This window comes from Delphinapterus leucas, chromosome 4 (genome assembly GCF_059928025.1).
Source record: "Delphinapterus leucas isolate spDelLeu-1000000601 "Yukka" chromosome 4, BTC_Dleu_Yukka2, whole genome shotgun sequence".
Lineage (NCBI taxonomy): Eukaryota > Metazoa > Chordata > Mammalia > Artiodactyla > Monodontidae > Delphinapterus > Delphinapterus leucas.
Genome location: NC_143132.1, coordinates 11,331,318 through 11,348,093, shown reverse-complemented (window position 1 = coordinate 11,348,093; position 16,776 = coordinate 11,331,318). Strand labels below are relative to the sequence as shown.

At 51.4% G+C, this 16,776-nt stretch overlaps 1 protein-coding gene across 1 annotated transcript in view; it reads left to right on the top strand.

Moving 5' to 3' along the window:
- The window catches only part of ITSN1 (intersectin 1), a 172,675-nt gene that overhangs the window by 131,139 nt on the left and 24,760 nt on the right, over positions 1 to 16,776 (top strand). The window contains exons 28-29 of the mRNA XM_022552996.3: positions 10,038 to 10,159; positions 11,972 to 12,078. Coding sequence (XP_022408704.1) covers positions 10,038 to 10,159; positions 11,972 to 12,078 — 229 coding nt within the window. The remainder of the gene's footprint in view (positions 1 to 10,037; positions 10,160 to 11,971; positions 12,079 to 16,776) is intronic.

The following is a 16,776-nucleotide window of genomic DNA, read 5'->3' as shown; positions in this document are numbered from 1 at the left end:
TCCAGTGGTTAGGGCGTGGCGCTTTCACTGCCATGTCCTGGGTTCGATCCCTGGTTGGGGAACTATGATCCCGCAAGCTGTGCGGTTGCAGCCAAAAAAAAAAAAAAATCCATGTGAGAAGACCTTAGAACAGGAAATGAGCTTGTTAATAATGAGACTTATTATTCACCATTCTTACGCCACCCTGAATAATATATATTGATTTTGTGTTTGGTTTTATGTCTCCCCTCCACTAGAATGGAAGCTCCATGGAAGCAGGGACTTGAGGGCATCTCTGCAGTTGCTGAGAAAGAGAAGGAGGTTTCATGGGCTCGGGTGGTCTCTCGTGTTCCAGCGGGGTCAGTTTGCCAAGTTAGGAGAGACCACAGGGGACCAGGTTGTTCTTAGACCCTTGTGAAGAAAGTTCCACTGAGATGAGAAGTCCACCCATGCCCCTGTGGACCACCCAGAGCTGGTTTGGTGTCCGGAGCTTCCCATGGGCTGGGGCTGCCCTGGGACTGGTCAGCCAGGGTCATTTTCAGAGGAGACCTGGCAGCCTTGACCCAGTCTGGTTGCCACCAACCACCACCAGCCTCTGGCTCCGAGGACAGGAGTGTCCTCTCAACTGGGTCATCCAGGAATGGACTGGGAGAGCCATGGGTATGGGCCACCCTCAGCCCCACTCTTTCAAAAGCTCGTGGTTTCCTTGTGAGTCTCCACTTTCCAAGGCAGCAAGAGCAAAGGTTTTATTCCTGATCACAGAAGTCACCGTCCATCTCTGGACTCTGCTCTCCCATCCGTAAAATGAGGGCATCAAGCAGACTGATCTTACAAGCTCTAGCCCTGGAGTTGGGGGTCAGGTGGTGGTGGCAGTGTGGCCTCTGGGAACAGAGCATCAGAGGTTCTCTGGGCTCTGGGGTGTGGATGGCCTTAGAGGATGGCATTCTGTGGTTACGGCCATCACATCTCCTTGGACAAGTGGCGTGAATGAGCTGCCTTGGGCTGGAGTCGGTTCAGCGGTTGTGGCCACTCTCATCCTGCATGTGCCTGGACAGATCTAGTTTCTGAGTCTTACTCCCTCTTCACACCAGGCGCCTTGTTTCCAGGCAAGCTTCCCTCTCATGGCATGGTCCTCACCATTGGCTGCGCATCAGAACCTCCTGGAAGGTTTACAAGTCATGGATACCCGGGTCGCACCCCAGCCAGTCATATTCGATGAGTCTGCAGTACAGCAGGGACGCCAGGCTTTTTAAAGGCTCCTTAGGTGATTCCGACGTGCAGCCAAACTCAAGAGCCATGGCCCCCTCCATCCTCCATGCAGCTGCCACAGTGACCCTCCCAAGATACAGCCAGACCTTCCCTGGCTCCCCAAGCAAAGACGAAAATCCAGACACCTAGCTACATTGTTCAGAGCCTCCTTGACTGTACTTCCCCACCTGTTAGGGGTGAATTGTGTCCCCAAAATTCATATGTTGAAGCCCTTACCCTTATTCTTCATACCACAGAATATGACTGAATTTGGAGAAGGGGCTTTTAAAGAGGTCATTAAGATGAGGCCATCAAGGTGGGTCCTCATCCACTCTGACTGGTATCCTTACTAAGAAGAGGAGATTTGGGCACAAAGGGTCGCCAGGGATGATCGCACAGAGAGGAAAGGTCATGTGAGGACACAGGGAGAAGATGGCCAGCCGAGGAGAGAGGCCTCAGAAGACACCAGACTTGCTGACACCTTGATTTTGGACTTCCAGCCTCCAGAACTGTGAGACAATACAGTCTGTTGTCCAAGCCGCCCAGTCTGTGGAACTGTGTTACAGCAGCCCGGCTGACTGATGCATGACCCTTCCACCAGGCGAGAGGCATAGTGATCAAGAGAAAGAACGCTGGGGTAAGATCCCCTCTGCCTTTTATTAACTGAGGCTCTGGCAAGTTACTTAACTTCTCTGTGCCCGTTTCCCTGTCTGTTCAATGGGGAATAACAGCAGTGGCTACCACATAGGATTCTGGGGAGGAGTTCGTGAGTCCATGAACGTACAGCACTTGGAACCATGTGGCTCAGAGTAGCATCCGTGTGAACTTTCCGTTCTCCCTGGTACCCCAGCCTCTGCTTCCCTCTTCCTCACCTGCCTTCTAGCCCTACCACCCCACTCTTGCTGCCCTTTTCTCCGACTGCCCCTCTGCTCTGATCCCTAACTCCTACTCACCCACCCTGACATTTGCCTGAGGAAAGCCCAACTCAAATTCCTCCTCCTCTGGAAAATATTCCCAGATCCCTCTCATCAAAACTATGGCCTTGGGACTTCCCTGGTGGCGCAGTGGTTAAGATTCCGCCTGCCAATGCAGGGGACACGGGTTCGAGCCCTGGTCCGGGAAGATCCCACGTGCTGCGGAGCAACTAAGTCCGTGCGCCACAACTACTGAACCTGTGCTCTAGAGTCCATGAGCCACAACTACTGAGCCCACGTGTCACAACTACTGAAGCCCACGCGCCTAGAGCCCGTGCTCCACAACAAGAGAAGCCACTGCAATGAGAAGCCTGTGCACCACAAAGAAGAGTAGCCTCTGCTCTCTGCAACTAGAGAAAGCCCGCGCACAGCAACAGAGACCCAATGCAGCCAAAAATAAATAAATAAAATAAATAAACTTATATAAAAAAACCACTATGGCCTCCTTCCTCATACTGCAAGAGAAATGTGTTTGTACTTCTGACACACCGATCTGCCTTGTGTACTCAAAAGATTTATTTACGGCGGCTAGTAAGGACCCCTAACATACTGCAGGATAGAGCACATTGACAGCGGGAACTCAGAAAGAAAGAAAAACAAGGATGGTGACATAAACGGGGCCAGGAATGAGCTAACAAATGCAGACCATGGGGCACTTGATGCCACACCAGGAATTCCAACATCGGTTATAAAGCCATGAATGATATGCCTTTGATTAAAAAAAAATTACTAACATTCTTTTTGATGCAAAATTAAGAGATGATTTATCCCTGAGAGTAATTTGATTTTCGCCACTTCTCAACAGTCATTAAATTGCCCAGCAGCCCATGTAGCTGGATTCTTCTTCTTGGGAGACAATTAAGCTTATCTGGAAACCACATTGGCGCTTTTAAACTTCCGGGTTGTGACTGAGTGCAGCTGAGTAGAAGGCCCTGAAGAGTCCCCGGACAGGCTGCAGAGGGATGCCTGGGCTCAGCTGGACATAGCTCAGGGAGTCTTTGGTGCCATCAGGTAGAATTTCCCCCACCTCTCACCACAGGCCTCCATGCCCACTTGGCATTTCTAGACCCCCATCAAAATCCAGTCTTGGGCTTCCCTGGTGGCGCAGTGGTTGAGAGTCCACCTGCCAATGCAGGGGACACTGGTTCATGCCCCGGTCCGGGAAGATCCCACATGCCACGGAGCAGCTGGGCCCGTGAGCCATGGCTGCTGAGCATGCGCGTCCGGAGCCTGTGCTCCACAACGGGAGAGGCCACAGCAGTGAGAGGCCCGCGTACCGCAAAAAAAAAAAAATCCAGTCTTAAGGATTTGCACCTCTGAGGTCTCAGGGATGGATGACAGGGTGCATGGTGTCCTCTACAAGGTACCTGTGAATCAGCAAGGACCAGAGTGTGGATAATATGCCCCAGCCTCCAGTAGACTGAAGCTTCCACAGGACAACCGCCTGTCCTGCTCCTTCATCAGTGAATCCCAGCATCAAGCACAGTTGCGGCCATAGCGGGCCACAGCTTAGAGAAGAGGGGGCTTAGACATCGGCTGCAGGGCAAGGACAAAGTGCTTTGACCACAGAACCTTCTTGTTGTCACATCCATTGTGGGCAATAAGGGCAACACGATTAGATTCATTTTCCCAGGAGAATCCAGTGTAGCCTTGAGGGAAGTGTGCCCACCTGGCAGGAGACACCAGGGCCATGAGGCTCCCATTTCCTACATTCAGGCCAACCCTGGAGAAGCCTTCTGTGTAGACGGGAGCTCCAGGATCCCAGTTAATATGGATCGTGCTGACCCAGGGCCATTTAGCCAGAGGATTTGGACTGAATGTCCCCACAGACACTGGTAGATCCTTTCCCTTAAAGATGAAAAACCATAGCCCAAGCTTCCATACTGCTTCTCCCCTGTCCCTCTGGCATCATGGCCTCTGTAATCTACTTCCCACCTTATCTACTGTCTCCTTCCACACTTATCTTCCATAGCATCTCAGTGTTTACCTGGCATGCTGGCCCACACGTCCCCAACATAATGGCCCCATCCTCCCTGGCCATATAGAAGCCTGGCGCAAGGAGGACCAGGTCCTCGTACAACCTTCCTCCATCAGGATGGAGAGCATCTCATTTTCTGAGTTGCTGCATTCTCCACCGTCGGCACAGCCCGCAGGACCATTCTTTGTTGCTTGCTATTTTAAATTTAATTTTCATGTCCAGTCACCCCCAGGGCTGAGTTTCCTTGAGGACAAGGACATTACCTTGCTTATTTCTGTGTCTCTTGGACTTCAGGGGGAATGCAATGCATATTTATTGACCATCTCATTGTATATTTTGGCCCTTTCATAAGAGGAATGAAGCCTGTTTATTTGCTTTGGTCTGTGGCCAGCTTGCTGTGGGGCCTGGTTTGGTTTTAAAACTTATGGTCCCCGCTGGGAAAGGAAATAGAATGATTGGGGTAGGGAGAGGGGGCTTTTTACCCTACATCTCGACACTTCGTGTCTTTGGAACTGTTTACAATAAGCATGTGTTCGTGCATTACTTTTGTAAAAAAGCAATTTATTTAGATTATGCTGTTCCTATGAGCAATGTCCCACTGAGGGGACAAGATGATCTTTAGGGGTAAGATACTTTTCTGCAGTGCCCCAGACTCGAATCCTTTCAGAGGGGCATCACGGCTCTCTCTGTTCTGTAAATGTGTCTAACTATACGAAATTATAAGGGACAGCACACAGATTAGGAATTTTACATGGGTTGTAATTGGGGATCATTTCTGACTGCCTGGAGTCATTTGCAATATTATTTCAGCTGCGAGTGGATTATAGTTAGTTATAAGAATCCCTCCACCATGCCGAGATGTCCACGAAATTTATTTGCTGTGCTTTGCCCTCTCGTTTTTCACTGGGAAAGGAAGCCAGCAAAGCATGTTTATTCTGGTTCCCAAAGGAGAGAAGGACCACATCCCTCCACCCCTAAAGAAAACTCTCTATTTGAAATGTCTTTTCCACTTACCCTGCTCTGAATAATGGAGTTTCTAAACTCTTTTGTTTTTCTAAATATTAAATTTTCAAAGGAAGGATATTTTTGAGTTCAAAGCACCTATTTCAAGTCTTTAATGGTTCTCTTGGTCTGGCATTCATCAGCAAGAATTTTTAAAACAGCATCCTATGGGTCAGTTCAGTAGCTGAAAAGACTGATCCAAGCCAACATTGTTGGCACATAATGCTGAGACGAATCTCCCCACAAAATCTTTGCTGTTCGTTGGGTTCTGGGTCCTGGAGAGGCCATCTGGACCATCACTCTGTCTCCAGGCAGGCTGGTTGGGGGGCCAGCACAGGGTGGGATTTGTTGGGGCAAGTAGCCTAGAGTCACACAGCACTGGCCCCCCATATTTCTCAGCCTGCTGGGTGGATTGACCGAAGGCTGGAGCTGCCGGGAGTAGGACGCCATGCAGCCTTCTCATGAGCAGGAGACGGTCAGTTCACCCTGAACTGGCCTCAGCACCTGGGATTCTTAGACCAGTGGCCCAGAATCCACCCTGGACCTTCTGCTGTTGCTCTGGCTCTGAGCTTCTTCAAAACCACACTGTGGGAAACTTGAAGACTCAGAAGAATGAACTTCTGAAATCCAAAGCAAGCCAGTTCCTGTCATCTTTCCTCACAGGTCCTTGTGTCCGGTTCCTCAGTCGTTCTGTGTGTCTCTGGTCACGTGCACCATCCTTGCTGCAGAGTTATCAGTTTCTAGGAATGTCACCATTTCTCAGTGGGGTGCTATTGGCACTGGAGGTGGGCCATTCTCTGTCCTGTATATTGCAGGTCATCTAGCAGCCCTGGTTCAGCCCCCCAAATTCCAGCAGCCACCTCCAGTCATTATGACAACCAAGAATTCATTCTCAGCCTGGAGTTGAGTGGTGGTTGCAGTGCAACCCTCAACCTGGTGGTGAGCAATACCACCCTCAGTCGGTCTTCAGCCTGTGGGCGGGCAGTACCATCTTCAGCCTGTAGCGGGGGCAGTACCATCTTCAGCCTGTAGGGGGGGCAGTACCGTCTTCAGCCTGTAGGTGGGGCAGTACCATCTTCAGCCTGGGTGAGGGGCAGTACCGTCTTCAGCCTGGGGGAGGGGAGTACCGTCTTCAGCCTGGGGAAGGGGCAGTACCGTCTTCAGCCTGTAGGGGGGGCAGTACCGTCTTCAGCCTGTAGGTGGGGCAGTACCGTCTTCAGCCTGGGTGAGGGGCAGTACCTTCTTCAGCCCGGGGGAGGGGCAGTACCGTCTTCAGCCTGGGGGAGGGGCAGTACCGTCTTCAGCCTGTAGCGGGGGGCAGTACCATCTTCAGCCTGTGGGCAGGCAGTACCGTCTTCAGCCTGTGGGGGGGCAGTACTGCCTTCAGTACTGTTGGGGGGGCAGCACCACCCCCAGCTGAGGACCCCAGGGTTCTTAGCGCTATGCTCTGGGGGTCAGGCATTTCTCCTCTTCCATCCTGAATTCCCAGCACCCAGCACAGTAGGATATCAGTAAATATTTGTCAAAGGAATGAAGGAATGAGATCCATGAGCAAGCTTCAAGAGGGTCTGCAAATCCTTTAAAATTGTGTGCAAAATGTGTATATTGTGTGCATTGTATACATATATTTTCTGAGGTAAGAGTTCATAGCATCCACCAGATTCTGTAAGAGGAATTGTGACCTACGGGGACGTTTGGAAGACTGTTCCAACCAGTGTCCACTACTAGCCCAATGTTTGTGTCCCTGCAAACGTCACTGCACAGTGTGTGGGAACTGAGTTTTAGAGCTGCTGGTCTGTACCAGTACTCTGATATCCCTGAAGAAAGGAATGTCCTGAAAATTGCAGGGGAGACTCTGCTTCCCTGAGTTCATACAAGTCTGTAATGCAAGGGCTGTATTCTACCCTTTAACAAGAAATGGCCTTACCCCTGGGCCCTTGGACTCACTAACAGGAAGGTTTGGTAAGAATAAGGCAGGAATGAGATATTTTCCTCCCAAATTCAAGAGTGTTTCCTGGGTGGCTTTCCTAAAGGAAGCTAAAGAAATTGGTGACATCACTCAGCTTCTGGTAAGCCGGGGCTCATGCATCACCTTGGCAGAGGTTGGCTGAGCCCCCCAGGTGAGCAGTCATGACTTGCTTCCTTCCTGAGAATTCATTGTTGATGCAATTGTTTTAATAAAACACAGTCAACGCACCGAGGCAGGAAGGACAGCTAGGCCAAGCTGGTGGCTGAGCAGAGTGCCCGAGTTCCAGAAGCATCTGCAGACCTACGCAAAGGCTCATACTCAGCCCGTGGCCCTGTGGAATTGTAGTTTAGCCGCACTGCCATGGCTTTGAATGAGGTCTCGGATGGAAGGCCATGGAGGGTGTTAACATGAAAGCCTTGATGCTTTCCTGGCATCCATCTGCCCATCCTGGGATTTTCCTGTCCCAGGAAGAGAAGCTCCAGCATTCTAGAGAGGGCATTTGGCCAGGGGAGGGGACAACACTGAAGGCTGGAAGCGCCAGCTCAGAGTTAATCTTGGGCCCAGTGAAGCATTTACCAAGAAGTCTATGATATCATTCGCCCCAGAGGGATTGTTCTATTTGCAGAAGCTTCCAGCATATAGACTAGATCAGCCACGAGCCTAGAAGCTCCCTCGGGGGAAGATGGAAACTCTGAGGAACCCCTGATAGTTCAGAGCAGTCTTCTCAGATTTGAGTGTACCTAAAAAGTTACCTGGATAGCTTGTTTCTTTTCTTTTTTTAAAAAATTTATTTATTTATTTTTGCTGTGTTGGGTCTTTGTTTCTGTGCGAGGGCTTTTTCTAGTTGTGGCAAGCAGGGGCCACTCTTCATCGCGGTGCACGGGCCTCTCACTATCGCGGCCTCTCTTGTTGCGGAGCACAGGCTCCAGATGCACAGGCTCAGTAGTTGTGGCTCACGGGCCCAGTTGCTCTGCGGCATGTGGGATCTTCCCAGACCAGGGCTCGAACCCGTTTCCCCTGCATTGGCAGGCAGATTCTCAACCACTGCGCCACCAGGGAAGCCCCATGGATAGCTTGTTAAATCAGATTCCAGGCCCTGGCTCCACAGTCTAGTCAGCAGGGGCCTGAGCATCTGCATTTCTAATAAGCTCCCAGGTGCTGCTGATGCTGCCCGTCTAGGGACCCGACTTTGAGAACCACTGGTGTCCAGCAGGGGGTTCCGCACTGTGCTCCACGGCACCCCCTTGTGGGGAGAAGAAGGGATGCAAAAAGCAAGTGAATGGGACTCAGCGCCTTACCCCCACCTACCTCCAAGACACCTCCCAGTCTTCTTTACCAATCCGGTTTTGGTGATTAAACAAAGAACCCCTGATAAAAAGGACAGGGGTGAGGGGACCACTGACCTGGAAGAGGTAGGTCCAGACCTGCAGGAGGGGTACTCCCTAGAGCCGCGAGCTTCCCCGCCCCTCATTCCAGTGTGCCTGCGGCAGGGGACAGCCTCTGCCCGAAACCCGAGAGCATCCAAAGCAGACCAACCCCAAGTAACCAGCTAAGTGAGCAGAGGCCAGGGCGGGCGCCACCTGCTGTGCATGCCCCACCCCACGTCAGCAGAGCCTACTCCTCGTGGACCTGCAGCCAAAGCTGTGTCCGGCCGTCTGCACCTGGAGGAATTTCCTGTCCGCCTGTAGGTTCACTGCTCAGCTCCCGTGAGTGCAGGACAGCAGCCTGGTCCAGGAGAGTTTGCCCAGCAGCGTCTGGATGTGCCCCACCTCTGCCCTATCCCCGTGCCCATCAGGAGCCTCAGCACCGCCATTTCATCCTCCAAAAACCAACCTCAGGATAACCATGTGCCCTCCTGTAGCTCGGATCCAACAGCAGTGATCTGGGGTAGAGTCCAGTCCCTGGGGTCAAAGTGTCAGGTTCCCATCTCAGCTTCTCCACCACCCAGCTGAGAGAGCTTGGGTGAGGCAACCGCTCTGACCCTCAGTTTCCCTGTCTGTACAATAGGGATGATTTTAGTGTCTATGTGAGCATTAAACACAACTGTCAGTGTTCAGCTCCTGGTAGAGCACCTGGCATGGTGAGAGCCCTCAGGAAATGTCAGCCAGTTGTTACTAAGTCTACTCTGTTTATTTTGTTTGTTTGTTTGTTTTGGTTTGTTTTTAGGCCGCCCCATGTGGCATGTGGGATCTTTGTTCCCCGACCAGGGATCGAACCCGTGCCCCCTGCATTGGGAGCACAGAGTCTTAACCACTGGACTGCCAGGGAAGTGCCCACTAAGTCTTCTCTCTTGACACTCTTTTAGTGGTTTTGCTGAAGCAGGAGTGTGAGGCCTGTAATAGTTTCCTGAGGCTGCTGTAACAAATGACCGCAAACTGGGTGTGCTTAAAACAACAGAAATTTATTTTCTCATAGTTCTGGAAGTGAGACGTCCAAAATCAAGATTTGGGCCGGGCCATGTTTCTTTGCGGGCTTCAGGGGAGAATTTATTGCATGCCTTTCCCTTAGCTTCTGTTGCTGCCAGCAATCCCTGGCATTCCTTGGCTTGTAGACACGTCACTGTAGGCTCTGCCTCCGTCGTCATGTGGCGTTCCTTCTGTCTGTCTCTGTGTCGTCTTCTTATAAGCATGCCAGTCATATTGGACTAGGGCCCGCCCTAATTGAATATGACTTCGTCTTAATTAGATTGCATCTGCAGAGACCCTATTTCCAAACAAGTCCCCTTCAGAGTTACCAGGGATAGGACTTGAACATATCTTTTTAGGGGACAACACTGTCTAGCTGGAGTGAGACCACGAGGCCACGAGGACCCTGGGGATCTTCCCCATGAAGCTGTACAGGCTTCCCCAGACCTGGACTAAATTGTCCCCATGGTTGTGTTTTGCAGGGTGTTCAGACTTACACCTCTTGGATATGTTGACCCCAACTGAGAGAAAGCGACAGGGATACATCCACGAGCTCATCGTCACGGAGGAGAACTATGTGAATGACCTGCAGCTGGTCACGGAGGTAAGGGCAGCTGGGGATGCTGGGGCAGGGTGGGGGGCACTGGCAGAGGGTGGGGAAGGCAGCGACTCTGTCAAGGAGGGCTGGGTCCTGATTCCCAGTGTGAGAAGCTTTCCGAGGTACGGGAGCATCAGGACGGTACATCACAGAGGAGAGTCTTACCCAAGAGAAGAGGCTTAATTCTCATCCGTGGCCACGGACTCACAATTCTCATCTGTGAATCCCACCCACAGAGGGGCAGAGACCCTTCAAGCCAGGGATAGACGAGCCTGTGAGGAGTGCATGAGAGGGGACACACGGGCTGCGAGGTGGGAGTCTGCGCTCGGCTCAGAACACTTGCAGCTCAGCCACCAGCTAATCGACGCTGTAGAGCATCGTGTCCCTGGCCCCCAGCGGTGACATCTGAAGGATGGCAGTCACCTGCTGATGTCTTGGTTATTCCTCATGCTACACATCACCCACCAGAAAAATCTGTTGCAGAGAACGAAGATGTTTCCTCCCGGCACCCCGTGCATACCCTCCCTCCCCCGTCCTGGACGATGTCTCATTTTGGCTCTCCTCCCGGGGAGCTGTTGAAGGGCCTTGTCTGCCTAGTCCAGAGGATGGGGAGGTGCAGAGTTGGGAAGTTCTGCTTTTCAGGAAGCCTTTGGTCCATACGCATGGGAGGTTGCCATATTAGGAGACGGGGGTTTGCAGAGCTGGACGTCGGGGTCCCCCTACAGTCTGAAAAGTACCGTGATCGTTTGGGAACCCCCGTACCCGAACTATTGTGAAACCATCTCCTCTGATAGTCTTAACGACCCAGAAAGGCATTGCTCGGTTACCCAGTGTTGATGAGCACAGGATGCAGGATGAGTTGATGGCCCCCAAGGCCATCATTAATGCTTAGGGAGCATCGGTATGAAGAGGTGTCTCTTTCTCAAGACATGTGACTGTCACTAAATATACAGCCTTGGATGTCTAGGCTGTGAATGTCACCCTCTTAGATACGGTACGTTGTGCAGTGGCCTGGTATATGCCAGGTTCAACATCGGCTTAAAGACTCATGAAGTACTCTGCGCTCCCAGGGATCAGCCTCAGCCTGCCCGGTCCCTAAGGTACCTTCCGGCGAGTGGCCTGCCTGCAATGGTAGCTATGACCTCTTTCTAGGCAGGGGCTCACCACGTGGGGCTCAGCCAAGACCTGTGGTCTACTGTGAGTTGCCCACCCACGCGGAGCTTGGTGAGGCTCCTCAATTTCCTGGAGCCCCTGAGGGGGGCAGCGCCCACCTGGTACCAGGCCTTCACTCGCTGGCTCCGTCCCAGGCCCAGCCCAGGCTGCGGGCAGAGCAGAGGAGTCCATCCTGTCCCCAGGCTGCTGGTTGGGGGCCCGGCTGCCAGGGCTGCTCCCCTGGGCTTCCTGAGGCTTGTCTGTGCAGCCGATGCTGGGAGCAGGAATGCGGGAGTGCCCCCCACCCCGTGCATCTCTCGGCCCACCACTTTCCCCCTGTGCCCAATTCCTCACCGTGGCAGGTGAGGGCTTGAGTGCCTTTGTCCAGACCCCTGGCTGAGTCCTGGCGGAGTTAAGGCCTGTCCTCCAGGGTTTAGTGGGCCTCCTTGTAAAACAGTGTGGACCTGATGGGAACCCACCACCCCCCATAGCCCCCGGCAGAGGGAGGGCCACCTGCTTCAGAAACTCTGCAGCTTCTGGGCCTCCCAGCCAAAGCTGCAGACGCCTCGGTCCTTCCCGTGGCTCTGAACAGACCGGTGTGTGCGTGCGTTTGAGTTTTAAGCTAACTGTTTGCTTTCTGTACTGCTTCGTTTTCTGCATCTGTAGATCTTTCAGAAACCCCTGATGGAGTCTGAGCTGCTGACAGAGAAAGAGGGTGCTATGATTTTTGTTAACTGGAAGGACCTGATTATGTGTAATATCAAACTGCTGAAGTAAGCCTCTCCTCTACCCCAGCCTGCCTTAGCCCTCGCGCACCGGCCCTGCTACGCGGCTTCGTCCGTGTGTCCCCTCCGTGCATGCCACCCTGTGTTTCTTTCTGCCTCTCTTCCTCATTTCCACTCACAAGAACCATCGCTCTTTCTTGCCCTGGTGCTTTCTGGAAACACACCCCCAATTTTTCACTGGGGAGAATGGATTGCTCAGGCATCCCGGTTCCTGCTTTTACCGTGGTTCTAGAATGAACAGAGCTGGGCCGATTCTGGCTCCTAATTGCTGGCCAGCTCCATCCAGGTGGGGGTCAGCTCCCCCATGCCTCAGACCCTGGTTCCATTGGGGGAATGTCGGTCTCTTGAGACTTTCTTGGCTCCTGAAGATGGGAAACGGTGGGACCGCGCATGGCCACGGTCAGCGGCAGTTCTCAGGATAGGCCTCTGAGGAGCTGGCCTGGAGCAGTTGCTATTTTATTTATTCCTGTTTTAATTCTCAGAGGCAGCTGCAGGGCCAGGGAGAAACACTGGGCCAGGAGTCTGGAGACCTGGGCTTGGAGCCCAACTTGCTGCCCTTCCTCAGTTTCCCCACCGGTAAAAGGAAGGGATTGGATTACATCATCACAAAAGTCCTTTCCAGTTCTTAAAAAAACTTCCAAATCTGTGTCCACCAGGCCCTCGGTATAACATCATTTGCTAGAAAACAGATGAAGTCTGTGGTGATCCTGGGGGCCAGGATGAAGCACAGGCCCTGGGAACTGGTGTCCATTCCAGCTCTCTAGGTTCATATAATTGGGAAGCAGCTATTCCCTGAATATGGTCCCTGGGATTTTATAAAGTGATTTCAGGTCCCCACTTTCCTGAGTGTGTTTGGGAGTCGATGAAGGGATGGACAGAGAGGTGGATGTGAAGAAAAACTATAACGTCTTCTGTCTCTATGTTCTAGAAGACGTTAATCAAAGACGACGGCATGGGGGTGGCTTGGAGAAAGTATTTCCATTACCCCCCTTGAGAAGCATATTGTAGAGGTTTCTAGCGTAGGTCTGGGTCAGACTCTTGGGCTCACACCCTGCTGTTGCGTACCTGCTTTGAGCAAGTCGCCTATGCTCCCTGGGCCTCAGTGTCCTCATCTGTAAAATGGGGGTGATAATAGTATCTACCACGTACGGTTCTCCTTAGGGAGCATTTAGACAGTGATTGCCTGGTCCCTCGTAAGTGCTGGGCTTGGGCCCCAGGGTGGGCTGAGCACCCACTCTTGCCTTGGAGAGAGGCTGCCTTGTCACTTGGGGCAGGTGGGCTAGTTAACCCCTGAACCTACAAGTACTAAACCTAAAGTGTTGGAGACAGGTTGTTTTGAAATAGATGAAAAGGTTTTCTGTTGAACATATACCTACAAGTTAACACCTCTTTCCTTGGGTGGCTGCATGGGGGTGGGGAGGCGGGAAATGTGTCTGATGTTCCCGAGTGACACCCCGCCCCAACCCTCCCAGCATCGGCGCTCCCCATGCCTTTCTGTTGTCTCTGTACTTTTAACCCTCCGTCCTGCTCCTGTCAGGAAAGCAGAAGCCCCTTTCTTGAGCTCTGTCAGGGCCAGACCTGCATGCTCCTTCCTCCCATTAGCGCTGATGGGCTCCACAGCCCCGGAGGTAGGAATTGAGAACGCTCTTGCAACCGCGGAAACGAGGCTCAGAGAGGTTGAGTGACTTGTCCAAAGTCACACAGAAGGTGATCAGGGTGCCCCGGGCTGCTCTGTGGACAACGCCCAGGGTCCCACTAGGGGTTCCACCCTGTCCTGCCCTCGATGGAAAGAAGGTGAGACCAGGAGGCAGACGTCTCAAGTTTTCATCTGGGCTCCAGCGCCTTCTAACTCGTTTTGGGAAGTTACCTCAGGCAGATAACTCCCCACCCCTTTGTTTTAGAGCTTGTAAAATTGCAGTCAGGGCGCCTGCCCTGTCTAGCATGCAGGGTTATCCCAGGGAGCAAGGAGATCAGGTGTACAGCTGGTGCCCTGTCAATCATGGCACCAGCGGGCACAGACACCCCCTCTCCCATCACAGGTACACTCTGCGCCTTCCTCTGATGACCTGATTGGTTAGTTGGGCTGATCTTTTCATTTTCCAGATAAAATACTTGTATTTAGCAGGAGCTTTCCGGGGACCTGACTTCTTTCTTCCTTTCTTTTCTTTTTTTTTTTCCTTTTCAAGATCTTATTATGAACATTTTCAAACATACCAGAAAAAATTGAAAGAATTTTATGGTGAGCACCCATATTGTAGATTATACAATTTTGCTGCATAGACTTAATTTATTTGTGCAAAGGACTAATCCCAGTGATGGGAAGATTTAGGACTCCTGGCAGGATGGAAGAAGATGAAGAGAACTTAAGGCAGCTCTCCCTGGAAGACTGCAGTGGGCAGCCACATATCTCTCACTCCTGATACAAGGGCCCGCGACTCCTTGTACTTAGAGGGGGGACGTAGGATTTATCAAACAGATAAATAAGAAACAAATGAAATGAACATAAAAGGGAGCTACCTGGGGCACACAGACTTCCTACTAATGCCGCCTCTGGTTGGGGGTTAAAATGGATGGTTGGCTCTCTTACCTGTGAGCAGAGAGCTGAGAAGTTTGCCTTCAATGAACAGAGTAGGGGAGAAGAATCTAGAACATTTTAAAGTTAAGAGCTAGGTGCAGGCCCCTAGGGGTGGCTGTTAGAAATGATAGCAGTAGGGACGCAGAAGTGAGATAGGGTGTGTAGAACCAGGTACTGCAGCTGTTTTTTTAATCAAGATCCTTTCCTGCCTCCTTGCTTGAAAAATAAATAAATAAAAGAGCTTCTCCCCCACAAAATAAGTTTTTCTTAAATATTAAGTATTCAGTTTTCTTTTTAACTTAAGAAGAATAGCCATGATTTTATTTTAGGCAGAAAAACAAAGAAAAATAAAAAGTGAAAAAGATAACTTGTGGGGTAAAGACAGGGTGGGGAGAAGGAAAGAAGGGGCTTTGGGTGGGAGTGGGCAGGGTGAGAGGAAAGGAGGGAGAGGCTTGAGGAAATGAAGAGGAAGGACAGAAGGGAAGGGAAAAGCAGAGGGGCCGTGGAAGCCCCCCTTGGTGGGATGGCAGGAGCTGCTTCTGGAGCGAGGACAGGCCAGGAGCCCCGAGCAGCTTGAGAGGAGGCGGGGCTGGGCACGGTGCTTGTTCTCACATGCGGTTCTTGCAGACTGTGGGCTCTGGAGACCAGGGCTTCCTGCCACCCATGAGCTGTGTGACTCTGGTCAAGTCACTCGATTTCTGCATGCCTCGGTTTCCCCAACTGTCAATAGGGATAATAAGTCATATAGGTTAAAAAAAATTGTTTGACACATAGGACACATTCATAAAGGCCAGCTCTCTTGACCATCCCCTTGATCTGCGAACTTCAGAGGGCTACTCATTCGTTCAGCAAATGTCAGGCTCTCTTATGTGTTCATTAGCTGATTGATTACTGTCACAGTTCAAGACCTTGAATCCATAGACCTCTATATGAGATTACAAATCAGCTCACCAAAGGGCGGGGCTGAGGCTGCAGCAATGGATTCATGTGATCCCTGAGCCTGGTGATGTGCCCTGTTTCAACCCACTCAAACTCAGTCCTCAAAAGCCTTGCCTGTGCGGTAGAACATCCCGGAAGTTGACTCACAGTTCAACCTAACAGGTGCCTGGTCCATAGCAGGGGCCTGATTTTAGGTCTGTCTCGCAGTTGAACAACTCAGGTCTCCAAGCGTGGGCCTCCAGAACCCAGGAACTGGCTTAACTTCCTCAAGACAGTGATGATCTGCGTGTGATCTTTTTTCTTTTCCCTTTTTCTTCTCTCCCCATCATTAACAACAATAAATAAAAGGAGGGGAGCAGGTGAACGTACTCTTATTCCCTTGCAGAAAGATTGTGTTGCTCCTCATTGGAAAATCATGGAATGATGGAATTTCTTCCCATTTCCATCCATAGCAAGTTTGTAACATCGTTATTCAGCACTCTCATCCCCCAGAATTGGTAGTGACGTAACCCTTGAGCAAATTTCTACACACTGGGAGATATTCCACACCAACCCCCCAATGAGCAGTGGCCACCTGGCCATCCTGAGGGTACCAACCTGCCACTCCTCACACCCCAGGCAGCCAGCGCTGACCAGCACCTCTCCCCACAAGGGCACCTGCTTGAGGGGGAGTGGCTCATTGTTTGGACCACATAATGCACTGTCCCTAAAGTTTTTCTCCTTGGCTTGTTTCCCAGTCCAAAGATTTTTTTTTCTTTAACCAAAAATGTAGGAGAAGGAAAATAAAGTGATCTGAAGTTTTTAATACAAAGATTGCAGAGCCTTCTTAGAATGATATAGCCCTACCCATGACCTTGAAAGCAACCAGAGGAATTCATAGTAACATCCTCCCAGCCTTATGTAAAAATCCCATATCATACCATTCTGTTCCTTCCATCCATCCATCCATCCATCCATCCAGCCATCCAGCCATCCATCATCCATAATCACTAGGGTAGGCAGAACACACCCATGGCCTCATGTGTTGAGGTCCTGCCCTTATAGTACATTGCTATCCTTGCTGTGTAATAGCTCGGTGCCACGCCCTTCTTATAGATGCTGGGTTAGGAGTTGACATACGAGTTAGAAGGGTGGGATGCACAGTCCTGATTGTTATGGTCTTGAACACTCAG